This window comes from Polyodon spathula, chromosome 19 (assembly GCF_017654505.1).
Source record: "Polyodon spathula isolate WHYD16114869_AA chromosome 19, ASM1765450v1, whole genome shotgun sequence".
Lineage (NCBI taxonomy): Eukaryota > Metazoa > Chordata > Actinopteri > Acipenseriformes > Polyodontidae > Polyodon > Polyodon spathula.
The window spans coordinates 33731821-33758223 of NC_054552.1; the positions used below are offsets into that span (position 1 = coordinate 33731821).

A 26403-nucleotide genomic window follows, 5' to 3' on the forward strand; every position below is an offset into this window, starting at 1 on the left:
GTTTCAGTGATAGTGAGAATAAACTATGCCTTTTTTAAAGACTACCTCACAACAGGCTTTGTTGTCTTGTTACGAATCTAAAAAACAAGATGAGCACAAAGAGTTAAATGGGGTTTGGAGGAGGCTGTCATGGTATCCAGTGCTGTATTGTGGTGTTTTAAAATGGCCCCAGAACGATCATTTCCTGTCTTAACAGGAAGTCCATTATGCTCCATGATTACAATTATCTGCCCAAACACTGGGGAAAAAAAGAATAAATGTACTACTTTTTGACTAATGGTAACTTGATGGTCAATGGCAAGATGTTTAGTTGAGGTTAAGGTGATATATGAGGAAGAAGACCACTTTCATTTTTGGAATTTTATTTAAAAAATCAAAGGGGTGGGTCTTTGGTACATCACCTGAGTCCTGGGGTAAATGGAAAGAGCGTCAGTCAAAGGCAGAGCTCTCAGAGCTGGGAAGGAGCTCTTGATGGTGGCTGTGCCTTGGAGAGGAGTGCATTGAGACTCGCTTAGCTTTTCTGCCACTTTGTGTAACTTTCGGCAACTTTTGGGCCGCCCCAGGGGCCAGTGGGTGACGTTAATCTGCAATATTGTTAACTTTAGACATCTCGTATTTGTAATCTTGCTGTATTTAAGCGTTTTTGTTTTATTTCTACGCCTTTATCGCGGGGAGAAATACAGTACACTGCCTGTATGTGCGGGTCGTTGTTTTCCCAGCACTAGCAGCCATGGCGCCCCTCCATTTTTGTGCGCACTGGTAGGGCGCTTCTCGGACGCTTCTTAATTAATGATCAGCATTCCCCGATTACACTTTCTATTTATTTTGATCAAATATCATATTTAAGGACGTATTAAAGCAACATGTTACGTTTTGCGAATGTTATTATGGAATAAATAACCAACTTGGCAGACTGGGAAGTAACACGATCGACCAGATTTGTACATGGAATAGGTATGTTTACAATTATCATTTTAATTCATTAAATCATCAGTTTTGTTGGTTGTGTTTTTGTGTTTTTCTTTTAACATGTCGAGCACTCTACGATGACGCAGTTATAATTCTGTCCATATTGATACGTGGTGTGTTAAGAAATCTTTACTCGTGTGAGCTTGGATGTAAATTTTGGATGATGCTGTGGTGACCAGGTGTGTTATTGTTTATAAAATTACTTTTAATGTCAACTTGTTTCTTTGTATTATGCGAGGCAATGCTATATGTGTTTCAACAATGCTGTCGCAACGTCGAGGGTTTGCTGTCGGGCAAAAAAAAAAAAAAAAAAAAAGCAGATGGAATTTTACGGAAGATCTTACCTCTCTTTTAACTTTTGACAGTAAATGCCAGGACATAAGAGGATCATAAAACAATAAACGTTTTTAGGATTAAAAACATGATTAAGAATAAGAACAAAAAACACGAAGAGGACGGCGCAACGCAAAGCAATGCATCAAGGTACGATCTTTTAAAGTTTATTCCATTTTTTTGGTATCTCTTTCCATTGTGTACCTTGACAAGCATGGATGCTCACCTGTATTCAGTATTATCGGATCGTTATTCGGTTTTATATGTATTTTAAATAAATGACCTTGGGATTCTTTCATTGCCACACCCTACTTTTGCTAGCATTTTATTAAACTTAAGACACGATTAAGGCCCATATAAAGCCCCGTGTATCCTAATGCACACTTGAATAATAGTCATGTATGTTGTATTTCTGTAAGTATAATATAACTTGAAATATTTTCCAGCGATTTTAACTGCACTAAATGACCTTGGTGGTTAGTCATTGCTGCATTGCACCATTTTACATACAATGCAGATTTGCTTTAAAATATATTTGTAAGATTTACTCATTTCCACATGTTATCAAAAGCAAGCCATATTACTACACGATGTTCACTGAATGGATAAATTAATACATTGCATTTATTGTAGGAACGATTCGTTTGTATTCCAAGTCTTGGTTTACATTTTAATCGACAAAACGATATTTGCAAAAATAACCTAGATGAGGGTACGACTTTTTAAACAATTTCAAAACCACACTCCAAGATTGACAGAAAATAAAATCCCCAGTAGAGTACTTTGTTACTAACGAAGGTACTTGGTTTCTTAATTGCACGATGATTATATTGTAAATTCTAATGAGTTGCTTATACAAACTTGATGTGAAAATGCATGCATGTTTTCTCAAAATATGTTGTTTATTTATAGAGAAACGACATCAACAGTTCTACTTGGTTAACGTTACATTTAAACAACTAAAGCAATGTCATTTATTTGATAAATTGTAGTGTTGCTGGGTGTACCATTTGACCCTGTTTCATATAACCGGTGCCTATGGGTGCTTTTAAATGTGTGTTTTAATGGAGTTAGAAAAACAGAATGCTTATGTAAGCATAACAATATTATTGTTGAAGTAATCTGCAACTATGAGATGATTATGTATGTATACAATTCTTCTTTATAAATAAACATGGGTGTGTATGCATGTCTGTAGACATTTTCATGGAAGTTTTAAAAATGTTTAACTGGAATTTTCATGTTTTATGAAATGTGCAAGAATGTTTTGTGAAGTGTTGTTATATTTGGTATTGTGGTATTCATGTCTTCCATAGTGGGTATCTTTAACCATACAGTTTTTCCACTTGTTATCCTGGTTTATTTAGTATTTTGTGTACACACATTTAAGAATCTGGTGTCATGGAACTTCATTAGTAGTTGCATGATTACTGTTTTCAGCATTTAAAGGGTTGACTACACTGGTGGATTTCAAATACGCAGGTAAGCAGGGAACTCTGGAAGGTAGATACAGAGTCAATCCAGTGTTGAAGGCTGATCTCTGTTCTTGAAATTCCATGTGCATATATGCTCTCAATATTACTGAGATAGTTCCATCAAATGCATACTTTTAATGCCCCTTGAAGCAGCATGATCCTGGAAAAGTATGGGGCAATTCACAACTATTTAACCAAGTTTGTTTTTGAAAATCTGTTTTCATTTATATATTAAAAAAAAAAAAAAAAAAAAAAAAAAAAAAAGTTTATTTATGAAACTTGATGCATGAGTTAAAGATTTGTGGTGGACCCAGTATTTCTTGACATGACTGCTAAGTTTGTGAAATGCTGATGAGATGAACACATCATATTTTATTTATTGGAGTTTTGTGTCAGTTAAACATGTTTAACTTGGAAAATATTTCTGCCACATACATATGCAAGTATACTTGGATTTACATAAAACATTTGTCAGTTTTGTTTTCCCGACCAATTTTAAGCTGGGAATACTTCTCCCATGCAATACAGATTGATCCATTCCAGATTTTACTATGTTTAATAACACAGCTGAGCGTGTTACTTATACACTGTAGCTAATTTTAAAACCTGGAATGGAGGAAAAGGCTTTGCAGTAGGAGTCTTATTTACATCCTTGAATTTTATCTTAAGGAATATGGCAGAGTGAATCGGCACAATTTAGTTTTGGTCCTGAAATGATTAATGTGTACAGATTGAGAGTAAGTGATGTGAAACAAATGTATTTTATACAATGTGTAATACAATGTTAATTGATTAATAGATTGCATAGCATTTTGTAGCCTAGTCCTCTATTCAAATAAGGAATTATTGTTTGATAAATCACTTATCAATATATTGAATTTAAGCATTTAAACCTTTTAAAACTATTATTCTTGCAAAGTTAATTTTGTTGACATTTAAAATATTTCGGCAGTATTAAATTAGCTTTTATTCACAGATGTTATACAGCTAAGATTTCTCTTTTTGGCAGCCATTTTATAAAGGTGTAGATGTGTAAAATAGGCTTATTGCAACAGTTTATTGCTGCATTAGCTCAGTCTTGGCTTTCAATTTAAATTGATGTGCAAAATGACCTTTCCCTAAGGTGGTGACGTGTTTTTTTTTTTTTAAATGAAGAAAAGATGTTGCATTTCATTGTTTTTATTTGTAAATGCTCATCTTTTTACACTAAATGGCTGCAGGTCCACTTCAAAGTCTCACAAAATGGCTCTTGCTTTGTGCTGCTTAGCTCAGCAGACATGCTGCATTGCTCACTGTGTATGTGTGCATAGAGCTGCAGGAAGCTACAGTGGGATGTGGTTCAAAGGTTGCCAAGTGTATGCTTTGAGCTGTGATTGGTTGGCTGCTTACTTAGCAACATCGGAGCCAATAGCAATCCTTCTCCTTGTTCCACCTACTGACGTCACTGCTGGTCTGTGAATAGCAGTGTTTGCATAATGCCTTGTTTCCCTTTGTCAGCTGGCAGTGCAGCTATTGCTTGTTCAGGTATCTAGAGTGAAGCACGGAAGCGTTTGATTGAACATGCATACATGTTTTTTTTTTTTAATTTAATTTTTTTTTTATATAATGTTGAACATGAACTGAAATTTTACAAACTAATTCTGATACTTGGTGACTGTCCTAGCACTGGTGGGGGGTTAAACTCTGGTCCCAGAGAGCTGCAGGGCCTTGAGGTTTTGTTCCACCTTTTAATTAACCAATTATTTTCTTAATTGGTCAGCATGAACATTTTTTCCAGGTGTTTAGCTGTTGCTGATTTAAAGACACCCAGACAACCAGCAGGATCGTGGCTCTCCAGGACCAGTGTCGGTCACACCTGCCTCCTCGTATTTTCAGGTTGTCATGGACAACTGCCATCCATGCAGTTTAGTTGATCTATGTATTCTCAAAGCAAGTACACATTGGTCCCTCTCAAAAGACAAACACTGCTGCATTTTAAAACTTTATTTTAAAACAATTCATGTTGCAAAGTGGAAACATAACTTTTTATATTTCTCGCTGTCTCTAATCACTCTGGTCTCACACTCTCCCCGTCATTTGCACAAACCTCTATATATCCCCTCGGCCCCAACCCCTTACGACAGACCTCCGCTCCCCATATCTTTCACGCCACTCCTGCAACCCAAACCCCTAAATGCCCGCACACACACATATACAACCCCCCACAACGCTTGTTACCCATCTCCGATCTCCCCACTCCCACGATTGCTATGTAATACACTTTTTTTTCCAATGGAAATGTGAAGTGTGTGTTTGTTCTGAACCCTTTTACATCTACCTCATTTAAAATGCTGTAGAAATTTTAGCAATGTGTTTAAGGCACTGTAGAAGTTTGTGCCTTGTTTTTTCAGCTGCTCTTAAGTATTGACCATATAAATGCCTGGGCATACAGTAGGAGGACCATTGTTTATAACTCGTCAAGGGTATTATAAGTTGACAGGAAGTTTAAGGATAGAAACTTAATTGAATAGTAAAATAAAAAAAAAAAAAACCTTCCTAGTTTTCAAATGTTTTCACTGTCCTTCATGTCACAGTGTGATATTTACTGATAAATAATTCCCGGGTTGAATGTGATGTTAAATTTAAACATACGTGCACTGAAATATATTTTATAATGCATTTAAGTGTTATTTGACTGTGAAATAAAATAAAATGTTCCAAATCACATGTTTCAATTGCAAATTGATATGTAAAATGAATGTATTAATTAAATATGTATACATGCATTGAAGATTTCTGACAAAATCAGTGACCCTAATATTGTGATGCACATACATTAGATATATGCATATTATATAGTGCTCATCCGTTGTAACGCACCTCGTTATAATGTGGAATCGATTATAACACAGTAGGGTCATGGCTCCCATTTGCTACATAATGCCATTACAGTAGCCCTTTATATTTGTTATAAGACAGAGCACAAACAGCATGGTCTTGTAATTATGGCTGCCCACTGTAGCGTTATAAAGGGTGAGCACTGTGTATGTATATGTGTATATATATATATATATATATATATATATATATATATATATATATATATATATGTGTGTATACATACATATACGCATTCAAATTTGTAATTAGTTTTATGAGTGATGCTTTGAGAAAGCCTATGACTATGAACAGGTAAGTTTTAGATGTGAATGCACATTTTCAACTAGATTTACAGTCTGATTTACAGTTTTCTAAATTTGTTTGCTGCTGAATACATTTTAAAAGGCACCACTATGATGTATGATACCACATTTAGTGCTGTATGCTACAGTATAGAGTATCACTGCTCCATAATAGCCATGCTAAATGACATATGAGTGGGCTGAGAATTAGATTTTCAATTATTATTATTATTTATTTGGCAGAGTTTCATCTATCAGAGTTTTCTATGAGCTTAATTAGCCATACTATAGGTAAGTCCTTCAGTCACCGGTCATCCATCAGTTTAATGGGTGGGTTACCTTTAACATTTTATATAAGATTTACTGAAATTAATTAGTCATTTTAATCAAGATGCACATGATGACAGTTACAAACTGTACTTTGAATTGGCAGGGCATTAGAATGGCTTCTTTGTTTATCCAGAGGTTGGCCATTTTGGGATAACATGTCTGTGGCTAAAACTGTAGCTGTAAGATGGTGGAGTGGAATTTCTTAAAATGGCGTTTATAAACTGGGCAGATTCTCTAGCATTAGAAATATTCATGTTCAGTCATGTATTGCTGTGCCACTGCCCCCTGCATGCAGCAGAGAGAAATTACTCAGTGCAGGACAGCTAGAGCAGTGCACACTGAAGAGATTGGTGATGTAAAAAATCTGCCTACCACATGACCGGGCCTGATAAATGCAAATGTTTTAAAATATATACTTAATCTTTTTGAATTCTAAAGCTTGGATAAATGAATTCTCATGCATTCATTAATTTTTATTTATCTTTTATAAGAGTCATTATTATGAAGTTGTTTTTCTCCTTGGGGTGAGGAAACATTTTTTAATGGCAATAAAATAAAAACTGAACCTCGCATTTCCTCTGTTACTTTGTTAAAATCTTCCAATTCATTTTTAGGAGGTATTTGAAAATGTAATCTGGTTAACCAAACAATGCTGTACTTGCTGTAAAATAGAACTAGGTGAACATATGAGATCTAGTTATTATTATCAGTATACAATCATAGTTATGGTAGTATGTAGTATATTAGTTTATTTACTACAGTCAACATGCACCAGGGGATCCTACCCTAAATATGGTTGTGGTTATTATTTGTTATTGATAATATTACAAATACAAATTTCTTAGATCAAGTTAGTTAATTTTTTAGTTTTTAACACAGTAAGCCTCTATGGGTAATTCAAAATAAAAACCAGAATGTTACAATCAACATAAAACACTGGGGAAAAGTATGGTAGTTTTTTATAAAAATGGTTGCAAGGGGTTTGTAGCGTTGGCAGCTGTGTGTGTTTTCCTGCCACAACCCCAAAACACAGATCAAATCTTGATTTTTACTTGGTGTGTTGCATTTGTGTTACGTAGCCTTTAATAAGCCTGGGTTTGTTTTTGCTTATAGCAATTCTGCTTCTGAAGAGTCGAACCACTCCGGTTCTGAGTCAGGGAGCCAGTCTGAGAGTCAGCATGGAAGAGAGAAAGGCAACGATCATGCCAGTGAATTCAACAGCAGCTCTGAATCTGAAAGTCAGTCTGATTCAGAATCTGAATCAGCAGGATCAAAATCCCAGCAAAATTCCTCAGAGGTCAAAGATAAACCAGTCAGCAGGAAGGATAGATTGGCAGATGTTAAGAAGGTATTTGGTTTCTATTTACTCTGCATTCAGCTGTGCAGGTATATGCTATTGCAGGCACACTAGCTTAAACAGCATGCACTCAGGGAATCCAATTAGAAGGGGTACTGCTGATTTTTTAAAAAAAATTTAAACTTGCCCAAAATAAGTAAATTATTCCCTTATATTTATTGTCTTCACATCTGCAATATTCACTCATGAACTGCAAGCGCTGTACCACTCTTAGGCAGAAGGGCTAGCACAGCACACTGTCCTTTTTAAAATCATAACTTTTTTTGTTTTTCATTGATAAAGCAACTTGAAGATATTTACACATGTCGTCTTTTTTTTTAATTAAAAAAAAAAAAAAAATCAATTTATAAGGCTTTAACAAGTCAAAACAAGGTAAGTTTACTAAAACCATGACCTGCCATTTGTTTGTTTCTATACTGAACTGTTTAGCAAAATGACATTGTAACATTATTGCACACGCTTTTGTGAGTTCAACGTAGAACTTATTACTGTCCCCCTCTCCCATTTACACTACAAAACCAAAATATAAGGGAACAATAATTAGGGCTGTTTATTTTGAAGTGTTATTTTTATACAGGTAACTTTTTTTTGTAAAAGTAATTCGTGTTTTAAAATTAGAATAAATTGGTGGGAGGGCAGCAGGCCATCTTATGGTCTGTTTATATTTGCAGATGTGGGAAGAACATCCTGATGTTTATGGGGTCAGGCGGTCGAACCGGAGCAGACAAGAGCCTGCTCGTCTTAATTTTGGAGCTCAGGTAAGCTGAGAAGAATAATGGCCATTCAGAAACGGCACTTAAGTGTTAGTGTCCACTAAGGGTCCTTTTCAATTAACTTGGCATATTTGTGAGCCCTAACACTCGGGTCTTGCTTCTGAATATGGTTAGAAGTCGCTAGACTATTGTATACAGCTCGCACACAAGTAGACCACAAAAAAAAAAAACGCATCTAAAAATTAAGTTAATTGACATACTGCAGTTTGACGTTAAGCTAAGGGAGGGCCATATATGTAGAGCACATCTAAAATGTACAATTTTTTTTCTTAATTTTGGAAGTTAAATGAAACTTGACATTTTATTTTGATATAGGTCCTAGAGTATGAATTGTAAAAGTTTTAAGAAATAAATAAAATGCATAATTGATTCCTACTTTGTACCCTTGTAAACATAACAAACACATCAGTAATACAGTTCTACCTTGAAATTCCAAAACAAATTGTACCAGCTGTCTTCTTTTTCTTTTGTTATACAGTTGTAAATATTTCCAAATATTGCCTGAACTAATAGTAAACTAACTCTTTTGAGTCTGATATATTGCATGTTCCCAGGGAAGCTCAACAGACCTAAAGCCTCTTATTTCTAATAGGGATCCCTTCTCATCCAGTTTTATATTTGTTTATAAGTGGCAGGCACAGGGTTCTCAGAGTGCCCACAATGGCTAAAAAAAGAGGTTTTGAACCACAAGTAGTATTGGTCAGTGTTTCTAACATGAAATAAAATGAGTTCATTTTTGTAAGAATGTGTTACATGTGTGCCTGATGATGTGAAAAATACCAACTTTGGGAAGTCTTACAAACTGGACTGTCAAATGTTTTTATTGCATTTTTTAATTAATTTGAAGAACATAAACTTGTATGCAGCAACAGCATTTCACTATGTTTGATTTCCCTGCATTTCTTTGAACAAATGCATGTTCTTAAAGCAGAGCTATCCACTCTTTTTGGCTGTGCCATTCTGATTACCTGTGAGTTCTTATAAAGCCATATCCCAGAAAATATATCAGAAAACAAGAGGAAAAGCAACTACATTCAGGTTCTACTTCAGTAGTTTTCAGCTTATTAAACATTGCATGTATAAGCATCAGATTTGCTGCATTTTGGTTGTATATGTTTCTACTTAAGAATGTAGATTGCCCTTGTAGTACAATCTCTAAATGACCTACTTCAGAACAGCTCAATGAGGCATCCATTGGACAACCCTGTCATTAAGGTTATGTGTTCCAAACATTATATGTTGTCTTGATTTTTAAGCACCTTTATTTTATTTTATTTTTTAAACCTGCAGGGCAGCAGTGACTCTGAAAGTGAAAGTCCAAAAAGAAGAGGAGTAAGACAAAAGAAGAAAGAGTAAGTGTTGATTGTATTCATAATTTAATTTACTGAGTAATACTTTGATGCATTCAGTGTTTTGAGTGGCTGGCCCCAGCTAAATTAGACACATGTTTTCAACCTATACAGTTTGTTTAATAACTTAAGACTGACTTCCTGTGATAAACTTGTATAATTTAGTTGCACTAGGCATCTGCTGTTGGTGGCTGAGGTCTAATATGTTTTTTCAGTTTGCCATTGTATTAACTTTTTTTTCCAGAAGAACTTACTGTAGATTATCATACAAACACATGAATTTTGAGAGGCTTCAAAACGCCATAAAACATTAAACGCAATACCTTTCCTCAGTTGGTGTAGCCATCAATGGGTACTTGGTGTAAAGACCAGGCAACATTTACCATGTGCGCATTATGAGTATTGATGCCACAGAAACAGTGGGCATTAGAGTTGCCAGCTCTTTAAAGGGTTTAAGAATGAGATATTTCTGTGTTAAAAGAAATATCTGGAAAGATGATGGCTCTAATGATGATGATGATGATGATGATGATGAAGAGGAGGTGGAGGAGGAGGATGAGGAGGAGGAGGATGCCAGCAGTGCAGAGAGTGAGCAGGAAGAGAAGAAAGTCAGATCACGACGACTTACAGCCAGAAGGTAAGGGTGTAGTGAAGCAAAGAACGCAAGTGCTTTCCAACACTGTAATGGGTCGTTGATTGTGTTCAGACCAACAGTTTCCCTTATCACTCCCACTAGTACATACTTTTGCTTAGCATCTAACATCTAACAGAATTCAAGGTTGCTGCAAGCAACAATATTTTCTTTTTTCTTTTTTCTTTTTTTAACAGTATGTATGTTCAGATTATATGACGTGTGTGTAATGTGTGTTTTGTATATATATATATCTATATTTCTAGAACACAGACCAAAGCCACTGTCAAAAAACAAAAACCTCAGCGGAAACGGAAAAAACAAGACTCTTCAGACGAAGATGATGATGACGATGATGACGACACCCCCAAAAGACAAACAAGGCGTCAGGTTGCCAAAAATGTCAGGTGAGCTAATAAAAACTATAGTCCGAATCTAGAGTACACTGGTTTTAAGAGCCAGTGGGCATGTAATAGTGTTGATGAGTACACTAGGGTTGGAAATGCAGTGTCCATTACTTGTTATAGGAAAGTGCAAGCTGTGTTTACCTTGCAGTTACAAGGAGGACGAGGATGACTTTGAGACTGACTCCGACGACCTCATCGAAATGGCAGGGGAGGGAGCAGAAGAGCAGCAGGATGACAGTGAGACCATTGAAAAAGTGATAGATGTCAGGATTGGAAAAAAAGGAGGTAACAGGCTCCTCCCTCCACTTAAAAAAAAAAAAAAATTCTTAAAGAAATCATGTATATGTTGGTTAAAAATATTAACAATCTGGTATATGTTTACAGCCACTGGTGCTTCAAGCACTGTGTATGCTGTAGAAGCCAACGGAGACCCCTGTGCAGACTTTGACCCGGAGAAGGATGAGGGGGAAGTTCAGTACCTTATAAAATGGAAAGGCTGGTCCTATATCCACAGCACCTGGGAGAGCATAGAGTCATTGACACAGCAGAAAGTGAAGGGGCTAAAGAAGCAGGAGAATTTTAAGAAAAAGAATGACGAAGTAAAATACTGGTAAGATAATGTATTTGCACACATTTTCACTGTGCAGTCCCACCGATCTTTCAGTTTCCTCACTATATTGTGTTTCATCTACAGGATGTCCAAAGCATCACCTGAAGACATAGAGTATTATAACTGCCAGCAAGAGCTGACCACTGACCTGAATAAGCAGTATCAGATTGTTGAGAGAGTGATAGGTAAGGGAAACACAAGGAACAAATAAGCAGCAGATGACACACTTTTAGTTTGTTCTTGACATTTCTTATAACTACAATCTAAAATGTGTCAATGGATAAGTCATCCACTTATCCACAATGCAACCAGTAATGCACACAGTATTAATGCACGAGACTGTCTAGTACCGTCTTAATATGCAGAGAGGAGGAGAAGGGGTGAGAATTTTTAAAGGCACATCTGTAGTATAATTACTTTTTAGTGCACATCATATTTTTTTGCCTTCTCTGTCATGCAGCTATGAAGACAGGAAAGTCATCGCAAGGCCACTCTGACTTTCCCTGTAAGTGATCCTGTTCTAAGCTACTCTTATTACTTCTATCGCTACTGACATTTTACGCACTTTTTAGCTCTTGTTTTCTGATTTTAATTAGTGTTTTTTTAAGAATGTTTTTTGTAAGGAAAAGATTCTACTGTGTTGATATCACTGTTATTAATTAATATTAACTCTTTGATATACATTCTCACATCTTTGTTTGTGTTCAGAATTTTTGCAAAAATGTGCACAGTTTTCTGAAAATTGCTTGGTTATTTGCACCCAGCTCACAGTCACAAGATTTCCTCTAATGAGCCAGAATACCTGTGCAAATGGATGGGGCTTCCTTATGCTGAGTGTAGCTGGGAAGATGGAGCACCGATTGGAAAGAAATTTCAGCACTGTATAGACAGCTTCCATAACAGAAACAACTCTAAAAGCATCCCTTTCAAAGACTGCAAAGTGAGTGAATAGCAAAGGGAAATACATATTTTATGATGATAGCTTTTAGTCAAACCTTTCGACCTAATTTTAAATTGTAAAAGTTTTCAGTGTAGTATTCCAGCTTCTATTAAGCAGGGTTTCTTGGGATTTGAGTATTGAGTAATTAGATTGTTTGTTTTGCCAGGTACTAAAACAGAGGCCAAGGTTTGTGACATTGAAGAAGCAGCCGGCATATGTAGGGGGAGACAATCTGGAGCTCAGAGATTACCAGTTAGATGGACTTAACTGGCTAGCGCATTCCTGGTGCAGGTAAGAATCTTAGATAGGACCAAGACCCAAATGAAAAGCAGCTTAATTGATAGTGTCCAACTGGATCAAATCCGTTACTTCCGACAACGTTACTACAGTACATTGAAAATCACTATCACTAAGTTTCTGAAAGATTCATTCATTGCTGATCATGCATACATAATCATCTTTTTTGTTTTGGTTCTAGGTGTAATAGTGTGATCTTGGCTGATGAAATGGGCTTGGGGAAGACTATTCAGACCATCTCCTTTGCATCCTACCTGTTCCATCAGCACCAGCTGTATGGGCCCTTCCTGGTAGTGGTGCCTCTCTCAACCCTCACTTCCTGGCAGAGGGAGTTTGAAACGTGGGCACCTGATATGAACGTGGTGGTGTACCTCGGGGATGTAATGAGCAGAAATACAGTAAGAGAGCATCACTGGCTCTGTTAATAGTACCTAAACGGGGCAGTCACAGTATGGATAAACAAAGCTCTTGTGCTAGTAAGAAACATGGAAGATACTAACATGTGTTTCTGATATTTTGCTTTTAGTAGACAGTATTAAGCAAATGTTTGTTTAACATGAAATGTTTGACTGTTTAAAAAAAAAAAATCTATATATTGTTTTTCAGATTCGTGACTATGAATGGGTACATCCTCAGACGAAAAGAATTAAGTTCAACGCACTTTTAACTACATATGAAATCCTATTAAAAGACAAGGTATGGCAAGAAACATAACTAATTTCCACAGAATTCAACCATAAAGCAACATAGTGTAATATATCCATCAATAGCTTTTCATCCATTCATCATAAAGTGAAACAAAAACAAACTTGTTGGTCTAGTTATGTTCCGTGAGGGGTATTAATAAACTTTGCCCCTCATTTCACCAGGCAGTGCTGGGAAGTATAAACTGGGCCTTCCTTGCAGTGGACGAAGCTCATAGATTGAAGAATGATGACTCGCTGCTGTACAAGACCTTGATCGATTTCAGGTCAAACCACCGTCTGCTCATCACAGGGACACCCCTGCAGAACTCTCTCAAGGAACTGTGGTCACTGCTGCACTTTCTCATGCCAGAGAAGTAAGGGTCTCTTTCATTCTCTCTGTAGACGTTGGGGGAATGTTTTCACTTAATATGTCTATGTATTTGGAAGGAAAAGCGCACTGTATAACTCACATTCTAGTGCACACAAAAATAATAATATAGGGGAACTTTCCTGTTGCCGTGAAATAAAAAACAGTTAAAATACACAGAACAGTGACACCCAGTGGTAAAAAGGTACATTTTAGAAATGTCCCATATTTGCCCTAATTAAAAAAAAACAAAAAAAAAAAAAAAAAACCCTAATAAGACATTCCTAGTGTGATAGTTTTAGAAAAAAATCTATAAATGCAATTCACATATATACATATTTAATGTAATTTTTTTTCACCTTAGATTTGAGTTCTGGGAGGATTTTGAAGAGGAGCATGGGAAAGGTAGAGACAATGGCTATCAGAGCCTCCACAAAGTTCTGGAACCATTCCTCCTGCGCAGAGTTAAGAAGGATGTGGAGAAGTCCCTGCCTGCCAAAGTGGAACAGATTCTCAGGGTGGAGATGTCAGCACAACAGAAGCAGTATTACAAGTAAACCTCTTAAACCATTTACATGTTTAATTTTTTATTAATTTATTATTGTTATTTGTATGTGAGGGCACTTTTTATATAACAGATCGGTTTATTTTTAATAGGTGGATTTTGACAAGGAATTACAGGGCTCTCTCCAAGGGGACAAGAGGAAGCACCTCCGGCTTCCTAAATATTGTCATGGAGTTAAAGAAATGCTGTAACCACAGTTACCTGATCAAACAACAGGAGGAGAATGAGACCCAAAGCCGGTCAGAACATTTACAGGTATGTGAGTTTTTTTTTCTCCCCCTTTTCATTATTTTCTGAGGTCAATTCATACCTTTTAATTCTGAATTGTTTTTCACGATGCAAGAGTGTTTTTGTTCTCTGTTTAATGAAGACTTGCTTGTTCTCTCCTTCAGAACTTGATCCGAAGCAGTGGCAAGTTGGTCCTCCTGGACAAGCTCTTGACACGGTTGCGAGAGCGGGGGAACCGAGTTCTAATCTTCTCCCAGATGGTGCGGATGCTGGACATTATTGCAGAGTACTTGGTCATCAAGCACTATCCTTTCCAGGTACTGAGAGCATGTTCTTGTAGAGACCTGGTGTATGCTGTTCAGCCGGAACACCCAGATACGGATTTTATATGAAAAACTTTATTTGCATAAAAACATTATCACGCTGAACATTTTAATTTCCCTAAGTGCTGCGGTGAAGTTTGCATTAATGGCTTCTTCAACAAAAATGTTAATAAAGTTTGGCTTTGTGAAATTATAATTTGCTTGTATGTGACTAAATATCTCCAACAACTTAATAATAACTTGACTGCTAAATAACTGTAAAGAAACACCCAGATATACCAGTGTGTCACAGTAATGGTATGGTTTTATTTAAGCCACGAAACAAGCTGACCTTCAGATGCTGGCTTGGTTATTAAAGCTATCACATGTCAGTGAGGGGGGTTTCTGCATAGCCATGCTTGCTGGTCGCAGTGATCGTGGCAGAAGTTATTTTTAATCTGCAGTTATTTTTAATGGGAACTGGAAGGAGAATACAGGAGAGTGTATTATGTCTTAAAATTGGTTGTGGTTCAGTTTTTAGTTCTGGAATCATAATGCTGTGTAGGTCTAGTCTACTTTGGCTGAACAAAACTGGAATGATAATGAAGTATAATGAAGAGCACTTTTTGCATGTAGCAAGAGAGAACATATACAAGTGTAATCATAGCTCTTCTTTTTGTTTCAGCGCTTGGATGGGTCAATAAAAGGAGAAATAAGAAAACAAGCACTCGATCACTTTAATGCTGAAGGTTCTGAGGTATCTATGGAAGACTATTTAATTTTTAAAGGCTGTGATGTAAAATGAAGTGCTATTTTTAATTATCGTGATGTCAAATTTACATAAATCGATTTTAATCTATCAGAATTAATTTTAGCACTAGGTCTTGTACTACTTTTTTTTTTTAATATGGTCCTGTATTTTAATGTATGTTAAAGCCTTGGATAGAAAAAAAAAATTATTTAGTAAAACTAAAAGAAACTGTACGTGTGTGTAATGTTAGAAAGTTCAAACAAAGTTATGAACACTTCAGAGTATGTTGTGTTGGTAAATCTTTCTGTTTGAGCCTTGAACGTAGAGGGCGAAGTGACTTACTTGATTGCTTGCACAGTCTTATATATAGATGACACTAGAATACTAAATCTTTGTAGTTAATTTCTTAGTGTCTTTAATAAACTGTACTCGTTACCCAAGTCAAAAGGAAAATAGATGTTTTCCTACAAATACACAGTCGTGTTATTTTATGTCAATTTAAATCAGTTTAGCAAAATCAGTGTTTTTGCTGCAAAGCCCCTCTGACTTGTGTTCAGGAGTGATAAATTTGAATTCAACTAGAAGGGGACAATTTAGCTGTGACTAGAGATGGGGTTCCATGTAGAAGACAGTGATTGAAAGTGCAGTTTAGGGAAATAGATTTGTACTGTAAGGTGATTTTATAAAGTTTGTCTGAAACTGGAGCTCTTCTCCATTGCATGCAGGACTTCTGTTTCCTGCTGTCCACACGAGCGGGTGGCTTGGGCATTAATCTCGCCTCGGCTGACACAGTGGTTATCTTTGACTCTGACTGGAACCCCCAGAACGACCTGCAGGCACAGGCCAGGGCACACAGGATTGGTCAGAAGAAGCAGGTATGACGTGTGTTTTTTTTGTTTTTATTTTCTTTTATAATATTCTACCCTTACCCCTGCCCACTTGTAACATGATTTTTGAACTGCACACAGTAATGATGTAATTTAGCCTAGGGTAGGGAGCCTACAAGCACATTACACTCAATTTAGTAAGCAGATAACATTTCATTCAATTTAGTAAGCAGATAACTCAATTAATGGTAAACATGCCTCATGTTTTTTTGACATTTTGACAGGATATATTCACCGAGGTGCAACATCTTGTAAGAACCATTGTCTGGGATTTATTTGCAGCTTTATTTCATTTTATTTTATTAACTTTGTCATTTGCAAAGGTAAACATTTATCGTCTGGTAACAAAGGGGACAGTAGAGGAAGAAATTATTGAACGAGCCAAGAAAAAGATGGTTTTGGACCATCTTGTGATCCAGAGAATGGACACTACGGGACGCACAGTATTGGACAACGGCTCAGGAACCTCAAAGTAAGCATTTTAACTGTTTTAATGGGAATTCAAATGTTTTGTTTTTCTATCTAAAAGAAGAAACATTTAATCTTTTATTTTTATTGCAAGCATGAACAGACATTGTGCCCTCTAGAAATAAAAAGCCTGACATGTTCCATCTGTACAGTTCAAATCCATTCAACAAGGAGGAGCTGACTGCAATCTTAAAGTTCGGAGCAGAGGACCTTTTCAAGGAAGCTGAAGGAGAAGAGTCTGAACCTCAGGTACTGACACAAGTCATGCTTATATACTATACATTCTCAGTGATGTTCTGCTCCAGCAAAAGAATAAGATTAAAACATTAAAGATCTTCAGATTTTATTCTGTTTTGGACATACTGTAAATATGTTGTTTTATTCTGAAAGTACTTTGCCTTGTGTGCTGATTAAGAATAGATGTATTTTATTTATTTAGATTATTTAAACATGAAGTAACTTTCATTGCGCAGCATTATTCTTTTAAATGTTTATTGCCAATCTTACCAATATAAATTCTAAAATCTGTTTTACTTTTAGGAATTGGACATTGATGAAATCTTACGGCTGGCTGAAACCAGAGAAAGTGAATCGTCAGTGAGCGCCACTGATGAACTGCTGTCTCAATTCAAGGTATTAAAGCAAATGTTTGTGTTCTCCAGCTGTCATGATCATAGGGAAAACCATCAAACTGAAAAGCAGGGTAGATTCCTGTGGATTGGGTAATAAGAAATCTTATAATGTAAGGCTTTTGTGATGTAAATGCTGCCTATTGCGACTGTTGACGGCTTCACAGAACAACTGATATGTTCCTTTTTATTGTATTGCAATTTAATAAATCAGCGTGTGGTATATCCCAGGGTACAGTGTTAATTATCTGCTCTGGGAACGGCCTCCCTATTGCTCATCAGACCTAAAGGTTGGATAACATGTATTGCTGATCTGATGACCAAAGTATCTTTTGGGCATCTCTCTTCAGGTAGCTAACTTCTCCACTATGGAAGAAAGTGTGCCCGAGTTGGAGGAGAGGCACCCCAGGGACTGGGATGACATCATCCCAGAGGATCAGAGGAGGAAGATAGAGGAGGAGGAGAAGCAAAGGGAAATGGAGGACGTCTACATGCTGCCGCGAAGCAGGAGCTCCAACAAGAAGGTAACCTGGGAAGTGATTGAGTGGTGCACAGAGTGGTGCACACCTCTACACTGGAAACATGCTGTGACAGCTGAGAGTCCGATGGCTAAAAGCCAATGCGTGTCTTGTTAGAAGGAGTAATGTATTGATATTTCATCCCTTTTGCTGCAAGACATCCAGCTGCAAAACTGAGTGCAAGCAGGGTCCCCACAAGAAATGCAGTATGTGTGCTTTACAAGACTAATGCAGTTGTGTTTCTCAGGCTCAGGCAAATGACAGCGACTCAGATGTTGGTTCAAAGTTAAAGCAGCAGAGGTCATCCGGGTCAGAAAGTGAAACGGATGACAGTGACGATGACAAAAAGCCTAAGCGCAAGGGGAGACCTCGGACACGGAAAAACAATGTGGAGGGGTTCACCGACGCAGAGATTCGAAGGTGAGGGAGACCTGTTGTCTGTTCCTGCTTGCTTTCTTTCTTTTTGTAAGAGTGATCCAAGTATAACATTCTTAAAAGGTTCAAACAAGTGACCAAAAATACAGAAATTTGTTGTAATTGAAATTTGAAACAAAAAGCCTTTCTAAATGCTTTTTGTTTATTTTTTAAAAACAGGTTTATCAAGGCTTACAAAAAGTTTGGAGCCCCCCTTGATAGGTGAGTACAAGTTATAAAATACAAAGTATGTAGATGACTTTTACAGTAGCTATCCAAAGGGTGTTTCTGATGGAATTAATTTGTCTTATTTGTATACTTTAATGGGCAGAAATCAAGAACGGAGGGGTTGGGATGCTGAACAGCAGTTTTGAAGGTAAACTATTTATTCAGACTGTGCATGTGATTTGTTCTCAGGTTGGAAGCCATTGCCCGGGATGCAGAGCTGGTGGATAAGTCTGTAGCTGACCTGAAGCGTTTGGGAGAGCTGATTCACAGCAGCTGCGTAGCAGCGGTGCAAGAACATGAGGAGCACTTGAAAGAAAACCCAAACGAGGGTAAGCAGATCACATCAGGCACAGCATCTGAAAATCTCTAATTGTCACGTTACATTCGTCATTGTAAGGTACGTGAGCATGAGACTCGTGGGCAAATTGGTGGTGGCATCTTTAGAAGTTGATTCTCTCAACCCAATCCCCCCCCCCCCGAGTTCCTAGCAAACTTAAACTTTAAACTTGACGTGGACGCCTGACATGTTAAGGAAGAAAAATTAGAAATAGATCTCGTAGAAATCTAATTATGATCTTCAAAAGTAACTTAACAATATGAGTATTTTTATTTTATTTTAATTTCTACAGTTAAAGGACCAGGAAAACGCAGGGGTATTACAATCAAGATTTCGGGTGTCCAGGTCAATGCCAAATCCATTATTCAGCATGAGGAGGAGTTTGGGCCATTTCATAAAGCCATACCTGTTGATCTTGAAGAAAGGAAAAAGTAAGACGAAAAGAAAGAGTCAATTTCTGCTGTGTTTTCCTATATTCATTTTAAATGTATGCAGCTTGTATTAGTCTTAATATATAAAGATTAATAGATGTCTGGTAGTGTATTGTATGCTCTATATTGTAAAATCAGATTGTGAGATGGAATTACAGACCACTTCCTCTCTTACTTAACAATATTTACTGTACTTCTCTGTGTCACTTTAAGAAGTAGAGAGAGGAATTACGAACATCAGAGTCAAAACGTAGGGGATTGGGCATTTTATTGGGAGACCAATGTGCTACATTTTCTTTTTGCCTAGGTTTCAATTGACCTGTCGCGTGAAGGCATCCCATTTCGATGTAGAGTGGGGCATAGAGGATGATGCTCAGTTGTTGCTGGGGGTCTATGAATATGGTTATGGCAACTGGGATTTAATAAAAACTGACCCAGATCTCACACTGGGCAGTAAGGTGTGTACTAAAGAGAGCTTGAGATTGGGGCAAGATTGATTAACAAAACAAAGTGCAGATTGTAGCTACAATGCAGATGTTTTATTCAGTTGCTGTTCATACTATTACAGTAGTACCTAGTAGATTTTTTTCATACATCTAAAAAGGAATGAAATGTCTATTTCTGTGTTCTTGATGATCATTCCAGATTTCTTTCATTTTCAGATTCTTCCAGATGACCCTCAAAAGAAGCCTCAAGCGAAACAGTTACAGTCTAGAGTGGATTACCTCATCAAGCTGCTAAAGAAGGAACTTGAAAATAAGGATCTGCAAGGGGCAGAGGTCAGTCAAATACAACACTTTAGACCTTTATCTGTATGTTCAATTCTGCACATGTGTTCTATCGGCACTCTTATCATTCGTAATCTTACTGTCTTTGCTGACACCAGCTGGTAGAAAGTTGTCGGCAGTATCCAGAAGATTAAGGATGTGTTTTTTTTATTTTCACTGAAGTATCTTGCTCACTTCTGATTTAAATTGGCATTGTTTTCATACTAGACCAAAGTAAAGAGGAGGAAACCACGAGTGAAGAAGGAGAACAAGGCTCCGAAGGATGAACACGGAAATGACATTTCATCTCCTCGGCTTTCTGACAATCCTTCTGAGGAAGGGGAGGTCAAGGTATGGGAGGAATGGCTATTTTGATGTTAAGGTTGCTTTCTAAGTAAAGGACTTTTGTAAAATAAAGAATGTATGTATGTGTGTGTGTATAATATTATTTTTTTATATATTTGTGTGGTGCAAACTACCATTTATTTTTTCTTTGTGGCTAGGATGATGGCACAGAAAAGAGTCCAACAAAGAAGAAACCAAAAAAGAAGGATAATAAAGAAAATAAGGAAAAACAGGGAGCACCCAAGAAAGATAAAGATGGGGAAAAGGAGAAAAAGAAATCAAAACTGAAAAAAGAAAAGGTATCATTTAATATAGGTTAAAAACAAATGTTATTACAGTATATCATGGGTAAAAAATAATTTAGATTGGGTGTTCTTGTTGTTGTCTTTTGCAGTTCCAAGCAGATCCTAAATCTAAATACTATTACGGGGGGGGGGGGGGGGGGGGGTGACCCCTGTCGTTAACCCTTTTAATGTTTTTTCTTTATTTGGGGGGGTGGGGGGGGTGGGGATGAATGCTACTACCATGTTTGTTTAAAATACACAGTATATAAAAGCTACCTAACCGATAACACCTTCAAAGCTGTTTTTTGTTTCATTGGAACCTGACAAACAAGCCTTGTGTTTTCAATTCGTGGACAACTTATAATTACATTTTATTTAAAACTTTTTTTTAGACTAAATCTGCCAGTAAAGGGAAGAAGTCTCAAGGGCCTGTCCACATTACTGCAGGGAGTGAGCCGGTCCCTATTGGAGAGGAAGACGACGAACTCGACCAGGAGACATTCAGCGTTGTGAGTACCGCTCTGGTTCTTGTTTCTGGTGTGCTTCATTAATATCTGACATAACTAGATGGACAGACCAGGAACAGACCACCCAAAACCATAGATAATAACGTCACAGGTCGTACTTAGCAAGTGTTTAGTTATGAGGTGGAAATTTATAGTGGCACAAAGCTGAAGTGCATCATATTTTTTCCTCCTTTTTGTAGTGCAAGGAGAGAATGAGACCAGTGAAAAAGGCTCTGAAGCAGCTGGATAAACCTGATGAAGGCCTGTCAGTTCAAGAGCAGCTCCAGCACACTCGCACCTGCTTGCTGAAGATTGGAGATCGTATCACAGAGTGCCTTAAAGCCTACACTGACACGGAGCAGGTCAAAACCTGGAGGAGGTAAGACAGCTGCACAGGTGATATGATTAAAAGCAGTCTGAGCTGCTGCTAGATTGTATCCAGAGTGGGAGTTTGTTTTTGGTGAACTGTGTGTAATAAATCAGCAGCTGAAGACGTGTAAAAATAGACGTTGTTGTAGATTTGCACATACTATTACACTCAGCTAGTATGGGTTTCATTTTTTTTAACAGACCACTTTTTATTGCAGGAACCTCTGGATTTTTGTATCTAAATTTACAGAGTTTGATGCCAGGAAGCTTCACAAGCTGTATAAGATGGCACAGAAGAAGCGATCACAAGAAGAGGAGGTAAGGATTGGAGACTTGAGTGTATATAATCATGTCTGATATATATAATCATGTCTCATATATATATGTGTGTGTGTGTGTCAGTGCTTCATTCATTATTGCCTGCACTGAACAGGTGTTAAGAAATAAACAACTGGTAGCACATAGCCTTTTGGTAATTCAATTATAGTAAATCTGTAACTGACAATATGAATAATGAACTAGTACAGAGTACATGCACAATATGCCACTTGGACCTGCAGATCAGTTTTAATTGTTTTGTGTTATGTTCTGTTCAGAAGGGACATAAAAAGAAGGAGGACCCCTGTGGAAGTAAAAAGCCATTTCTAACGGAGCCCTCTGGTTCCAGTCGAGAATCCATGGGCTCCCAGACACCCCAGAAACCACACTTGCCTCTCTCTCATCCCACACAGCACCACAGGGACAACTACAGCCAGCCAAGCAAGAGACATTTTAATAATGCAGGTAGGTGTTTTAGTTGATAGATGAACTAGACCCTCTTGGGTATATTGTGTGCTAAATACATTATATACTATACTAGACTGTTATTTCAAAAAGCTTGACCCCTCAGGAGCCAAGAGTTTTTAAGATTTTTGTTCCATAACTGTTGGGAACTTTCACTCATTTGTGTTTGCAGCTTGGAGAGATGGAATGTAGAGTGTGACTTTACTTTAGAAAGTTAGACAGTAATTGTTCCACTGTTACACAGATCGAGGTGACTGGCCAAGAGATCGCAAATACAGTTACCCAGGAAACAGTAATCAGCCATGGGCAGGTGACAGGCATCACCAGTATGACCAGCATCGGTATAAGGAACACCATTACAATGACCGCCGACCTCATGGTGAACCCTATCGGAGTTCCAATAACTATCGATCAAGCGGCTCACCCCGCAAGCGGCAGTATGACCAGTACAGCAACGATCGAGAGCACCGGAGAAGCAGGGACTACTATGAGAGGTAAGGCTTTAGTGCCGCTTTCATTTTTTTTTTTGTTCACTCTGCAAGCCCTCCATGCAGCCATATCCAGAACTTACAGCGTCAGAGGACCATGGCCAACCTAACCCCTACCCCGCCTGGGCAGCGCTTGGCCAATTTTGTGCTGCCCCCTGGGAACTCCCATCCACGGTTAGCAGTGGTATAGCTTGAATTCGAACCGGCGATCCCCAAGCTGTAGGGCGCATCCTGCACTCCGGCGCAGTGCCTTTACCAGATGCGCCACCCCATACTAATTGATTTTAAGGTCAACAAAGGAGTTAGGTATTAAAAATACAAGAGAGAAAATTATCGATTAAAATGCATGTAAAGGCCATTGTAATCTGGTGAAGCAGCAGTACTTTCTTTCAAGAAGTTAATGCAGGGTGTCTTTGTTTTTGTATTTGTTTCAGGCACCAAGATCCCAAACGGCGAAGAGTAGATGACTTCAGATCACAAACCTACCACCAGGGTGGCAGTCATCCACAGGACTTCAGGAGGATGCCTGACCATAGATCCCAGATGGGCAACCATAGCCAAGGGGCATCCGAACATCACCGGACATTCCACCCAGAGAAACCTGGGAACTACAAACCCCCTCCTCTGGCAACTCCTGTTTTGATGGACCCCCGTTCCCCTCAGTCTCAAAAATCTCCTCATGACTCCCGGTCGCCCTCTAGACAGGTTTCTGGAATATAAAAGCACTCCTGATCTCAAATGCAGTGCAAGACTAACTTGAGTAGGAGCTGGAATAGACCACTGGTAACTGATACATGCTGCTAAGTTACATGCCAAAATGGCTCACCTTTTATTGAATGGCCTAAGACTTTCAGTTGCTGTTGGGCTGTCAGTTTAATTTGCTGGCCAGTACTGTTGAGAGTATAACAAGCAAAACCCCTTTACCTGTCATTTTCTGGAAAAGGGTAAAACTAATGTGTTGGGAACAGATTGTATTGAAGAAACACAGTTATAAAATAAACAGCCTTTGCATGAATTCAGCAAAAGTTGCTACTTTCACTATAAGCAGGTACATTTATTTTATTTTGCAGATGATGGCAATGTTTGAGAAGTTAGTCCCATGGACTGCTAATGATACTGGGCCCAAGTGAAAATATGAAAGTGCCTAAAACTCGTGGGTATGAAAGTTAAAAGGACAGCAGATGTACCTCAGTGATGTCTGTAAAAACCAATTCTTTAGGACAAATGAAACATTTGGCATTCTGATGGAGTTGATTTTTCCATTCCGTAGTTACGAGGGCTGGTTTGGATGCGTCTGCATGGCAGGTAGAACCTGAACGTTTCACTAGCCTGTAAGTGGCCACGTCACTGAGTTCATGGCTTTGTTTACTGTATAATTTCAAGAAATTGTACAAAGGACAATAATATATGCACAGAACACGTACATATATATTTTCATAGAGGTCAAGTGCAAGGGTTCATGGTATTTCTATTCTTTATAAGCTCCTGTTTGCAGCTTATTGTGTTTTACATGGAAAGTACCTAAAGGTTAAAGGATACTACAGTTTCCAGCTGCACTGTCTTGTCTTCTGTTTTTAGTTCTTCGTTCCTGATTCTTTGAGGCTTGTCTTTTGTTTGTTTTTGTTTTGTTCTTCCTGATTCAATTTCTTAAATGCATTTACAACATTTTCCTTGACTTTCAGCTATAGCTGATTTCACTGGTCAGTCAATCAAGGAAATGCCACCCACAAGGTTTGATATGAATTAATTAAATCGAGGTTCGTGAGCCTTTTTATATTGAATAGGAAAAACAATTGAGCCAAAAAAAGTGAGTGAGTCATGCCCGTTAACTGAAAATAAGCATAGATCATATATGCTGTTTTAATGCATACCTAACAAGTTACCAGAAAAGTATCTTTTCTGTTTTAACGCAGCTTCCTGTATACCCTGATCGTTTCATATACAAGCTGTTTTAAGAGACGCTTTTATAATCTCATTAGAAATGAGTTCGGCCCTGGTTTGTACACTAAGTCACCTAATGAATGGTATGTTTACAGCTTGCCTTGCACTAAAGAAAACAGTATTTGAGTAAAGAATCCATTAATATGTAGTATTGTCTGAATGTATTGTAAAATAATGTCTTTAAAGTAAGATTAATATGGTTGTATCCATAAGAGGCGATTTGAAATTCTTAAATAGATGTTGAAATTATGCTTCTGTTAACAGCTCTGTTATAATAAAACAAGTCACAATATCATTTAGCAAATTATTGTGCTAATCTGGGTGTTCTTTCCTTGAAGTATTAGAACAAAATGTTTTTTTTGTTTTGTTTTTCTTTATTATTATTTTTAAATCCAAGTGCAAGATCTGTAAAGGACCCTGGAAGGTGGCCATGTACAATGCAAAATAGTGGTATTGGCAACATTGTAAGTCCAAATGGTTTAAACTCTCAACCATAATACCAAACTTTATATCTGAATGTGATTAAAATTGTAGTTAGCCTAGATATCAGTGCCATAAGACACACAGAAGTGACCAGGTGAAGTGTTAGCTGTGTTTGAAGTTGCAGTATGCCTTTCCAGCTGTGCCTTGCATCCTACTGACTTTGTAAGCGTATTAACTATTTGTGATCAACAAGCTTGATAGAAGGTGAAAAAGACTTTATTTAATCAGTCAAAACAGACTTTAATAATAAGCTAATTATATAATATATATATAGTGTGTGTGTGAATAGGGACCAGTATTTGGTCTGAAATGGTGTTTTCACATTCTTGAATGAACTACATTCTCAGTAAAAAAAAAAAAAAAAAATTGCATTGGAGCAACCGGGACATTACTGGGTTAAACTTGCCCCTTGATAAATTTAAACACACATATAAAACAAATCTTAAATCTTAGCAGCACCAGCTTCCCCAAATACCACACATTGACGGTTAAACTTTTACAAAAATAATAAATTGCACTGCGGCATAAGCATACTACAACTTCTTAGCAGAAGTGAGAATATGTAAAGCTATTGCTGAGAGAAAGTCACTGGAAACAGAGCCTTTTTTTCTTTTTTTCTTTTCCAAAATCTTTCTTTAAAACACAAGTGAATTAAAGCTAGATCATTTATATTTGTGAGAAAGCCACTGTTTTAATGTGTTTTGTTGTAAATATGTTATTTATAGTACTGTATTAAATTTTCTTACATTGTAAACTGTTCTCTGAGGGATTTATTTTAAAAGTTATTAGGAGTTTTAGTAATGGTTTGTTATTTTGAATGATTTTAAAAAAATATATAATTTGAACACAAACATCTGTAGTCTAGCCATAGTTTTTAGTTCGTAATGCCGCAGGGCCTAAAAGGTAGCGAATGTCAACATCGATGCTATGCTTTGTCAAATGTAAGAGAATATATTTTGACCTTGATTATAGTTGTACTCATGGTCAGCCTTGG

General features: G+C 37.3%; 1 protein-coding gene across 1 annotated transcript; it reads left to right on the forward strand.

The window, feature by feature from the left end:
• Positions 1–962: 962 nt before the first annotated feature.
• On the forward strand, positions 963–25782 carry LOC121295063 (chromodomain-helicase-DNA-binding protein 2-like). The gene is made up of 38 exons (XM_041219361.1): positions 963–1452; positions 7382–7616; positions 8297–8383; positions 9689–9750; positions 10229–10384; positions 10645–10785; positions 10934–11070; positions 11170–11395; positions 11480–11580; positions 11856–11900; positions 12160–12335; positions 12502–12626; positions 12814–13030; positions 13239–13328; positions 13502–13692; positions 14050–14238; positions 14343–14505; positions 14643–14795; positions 15466–15537; positions 16257–16406; positions 16742–16890; positions 17039–17135; positions 17427–17519; positions 17866–18039; positions 18281–18453; positions 18628–18669; positions 18865–19004; positions 19305–19443; positions 19751–19901; positions 20106–20222; positions 20439–20561; positions 20714–20854; positions 21232–21348; positions 21546–21724; positions 21933–22032; positions 22311–22497; positions 22742–22991; positions 23420–25782. The coding sequence occupies exons 1-38, from the start codon at positions 1391–1393 to the stop codon at positions 23703–23705; spliced, it is 5436 nt and encodes a 1811-aa protein (XP_041075295.1). The 5' UTR covers positions 963–1390; the 3' UTR covers positions 23706–25782.
• The last annotated feature ends 621 nt before the right edge of the window (positions 25783–26403 follow it).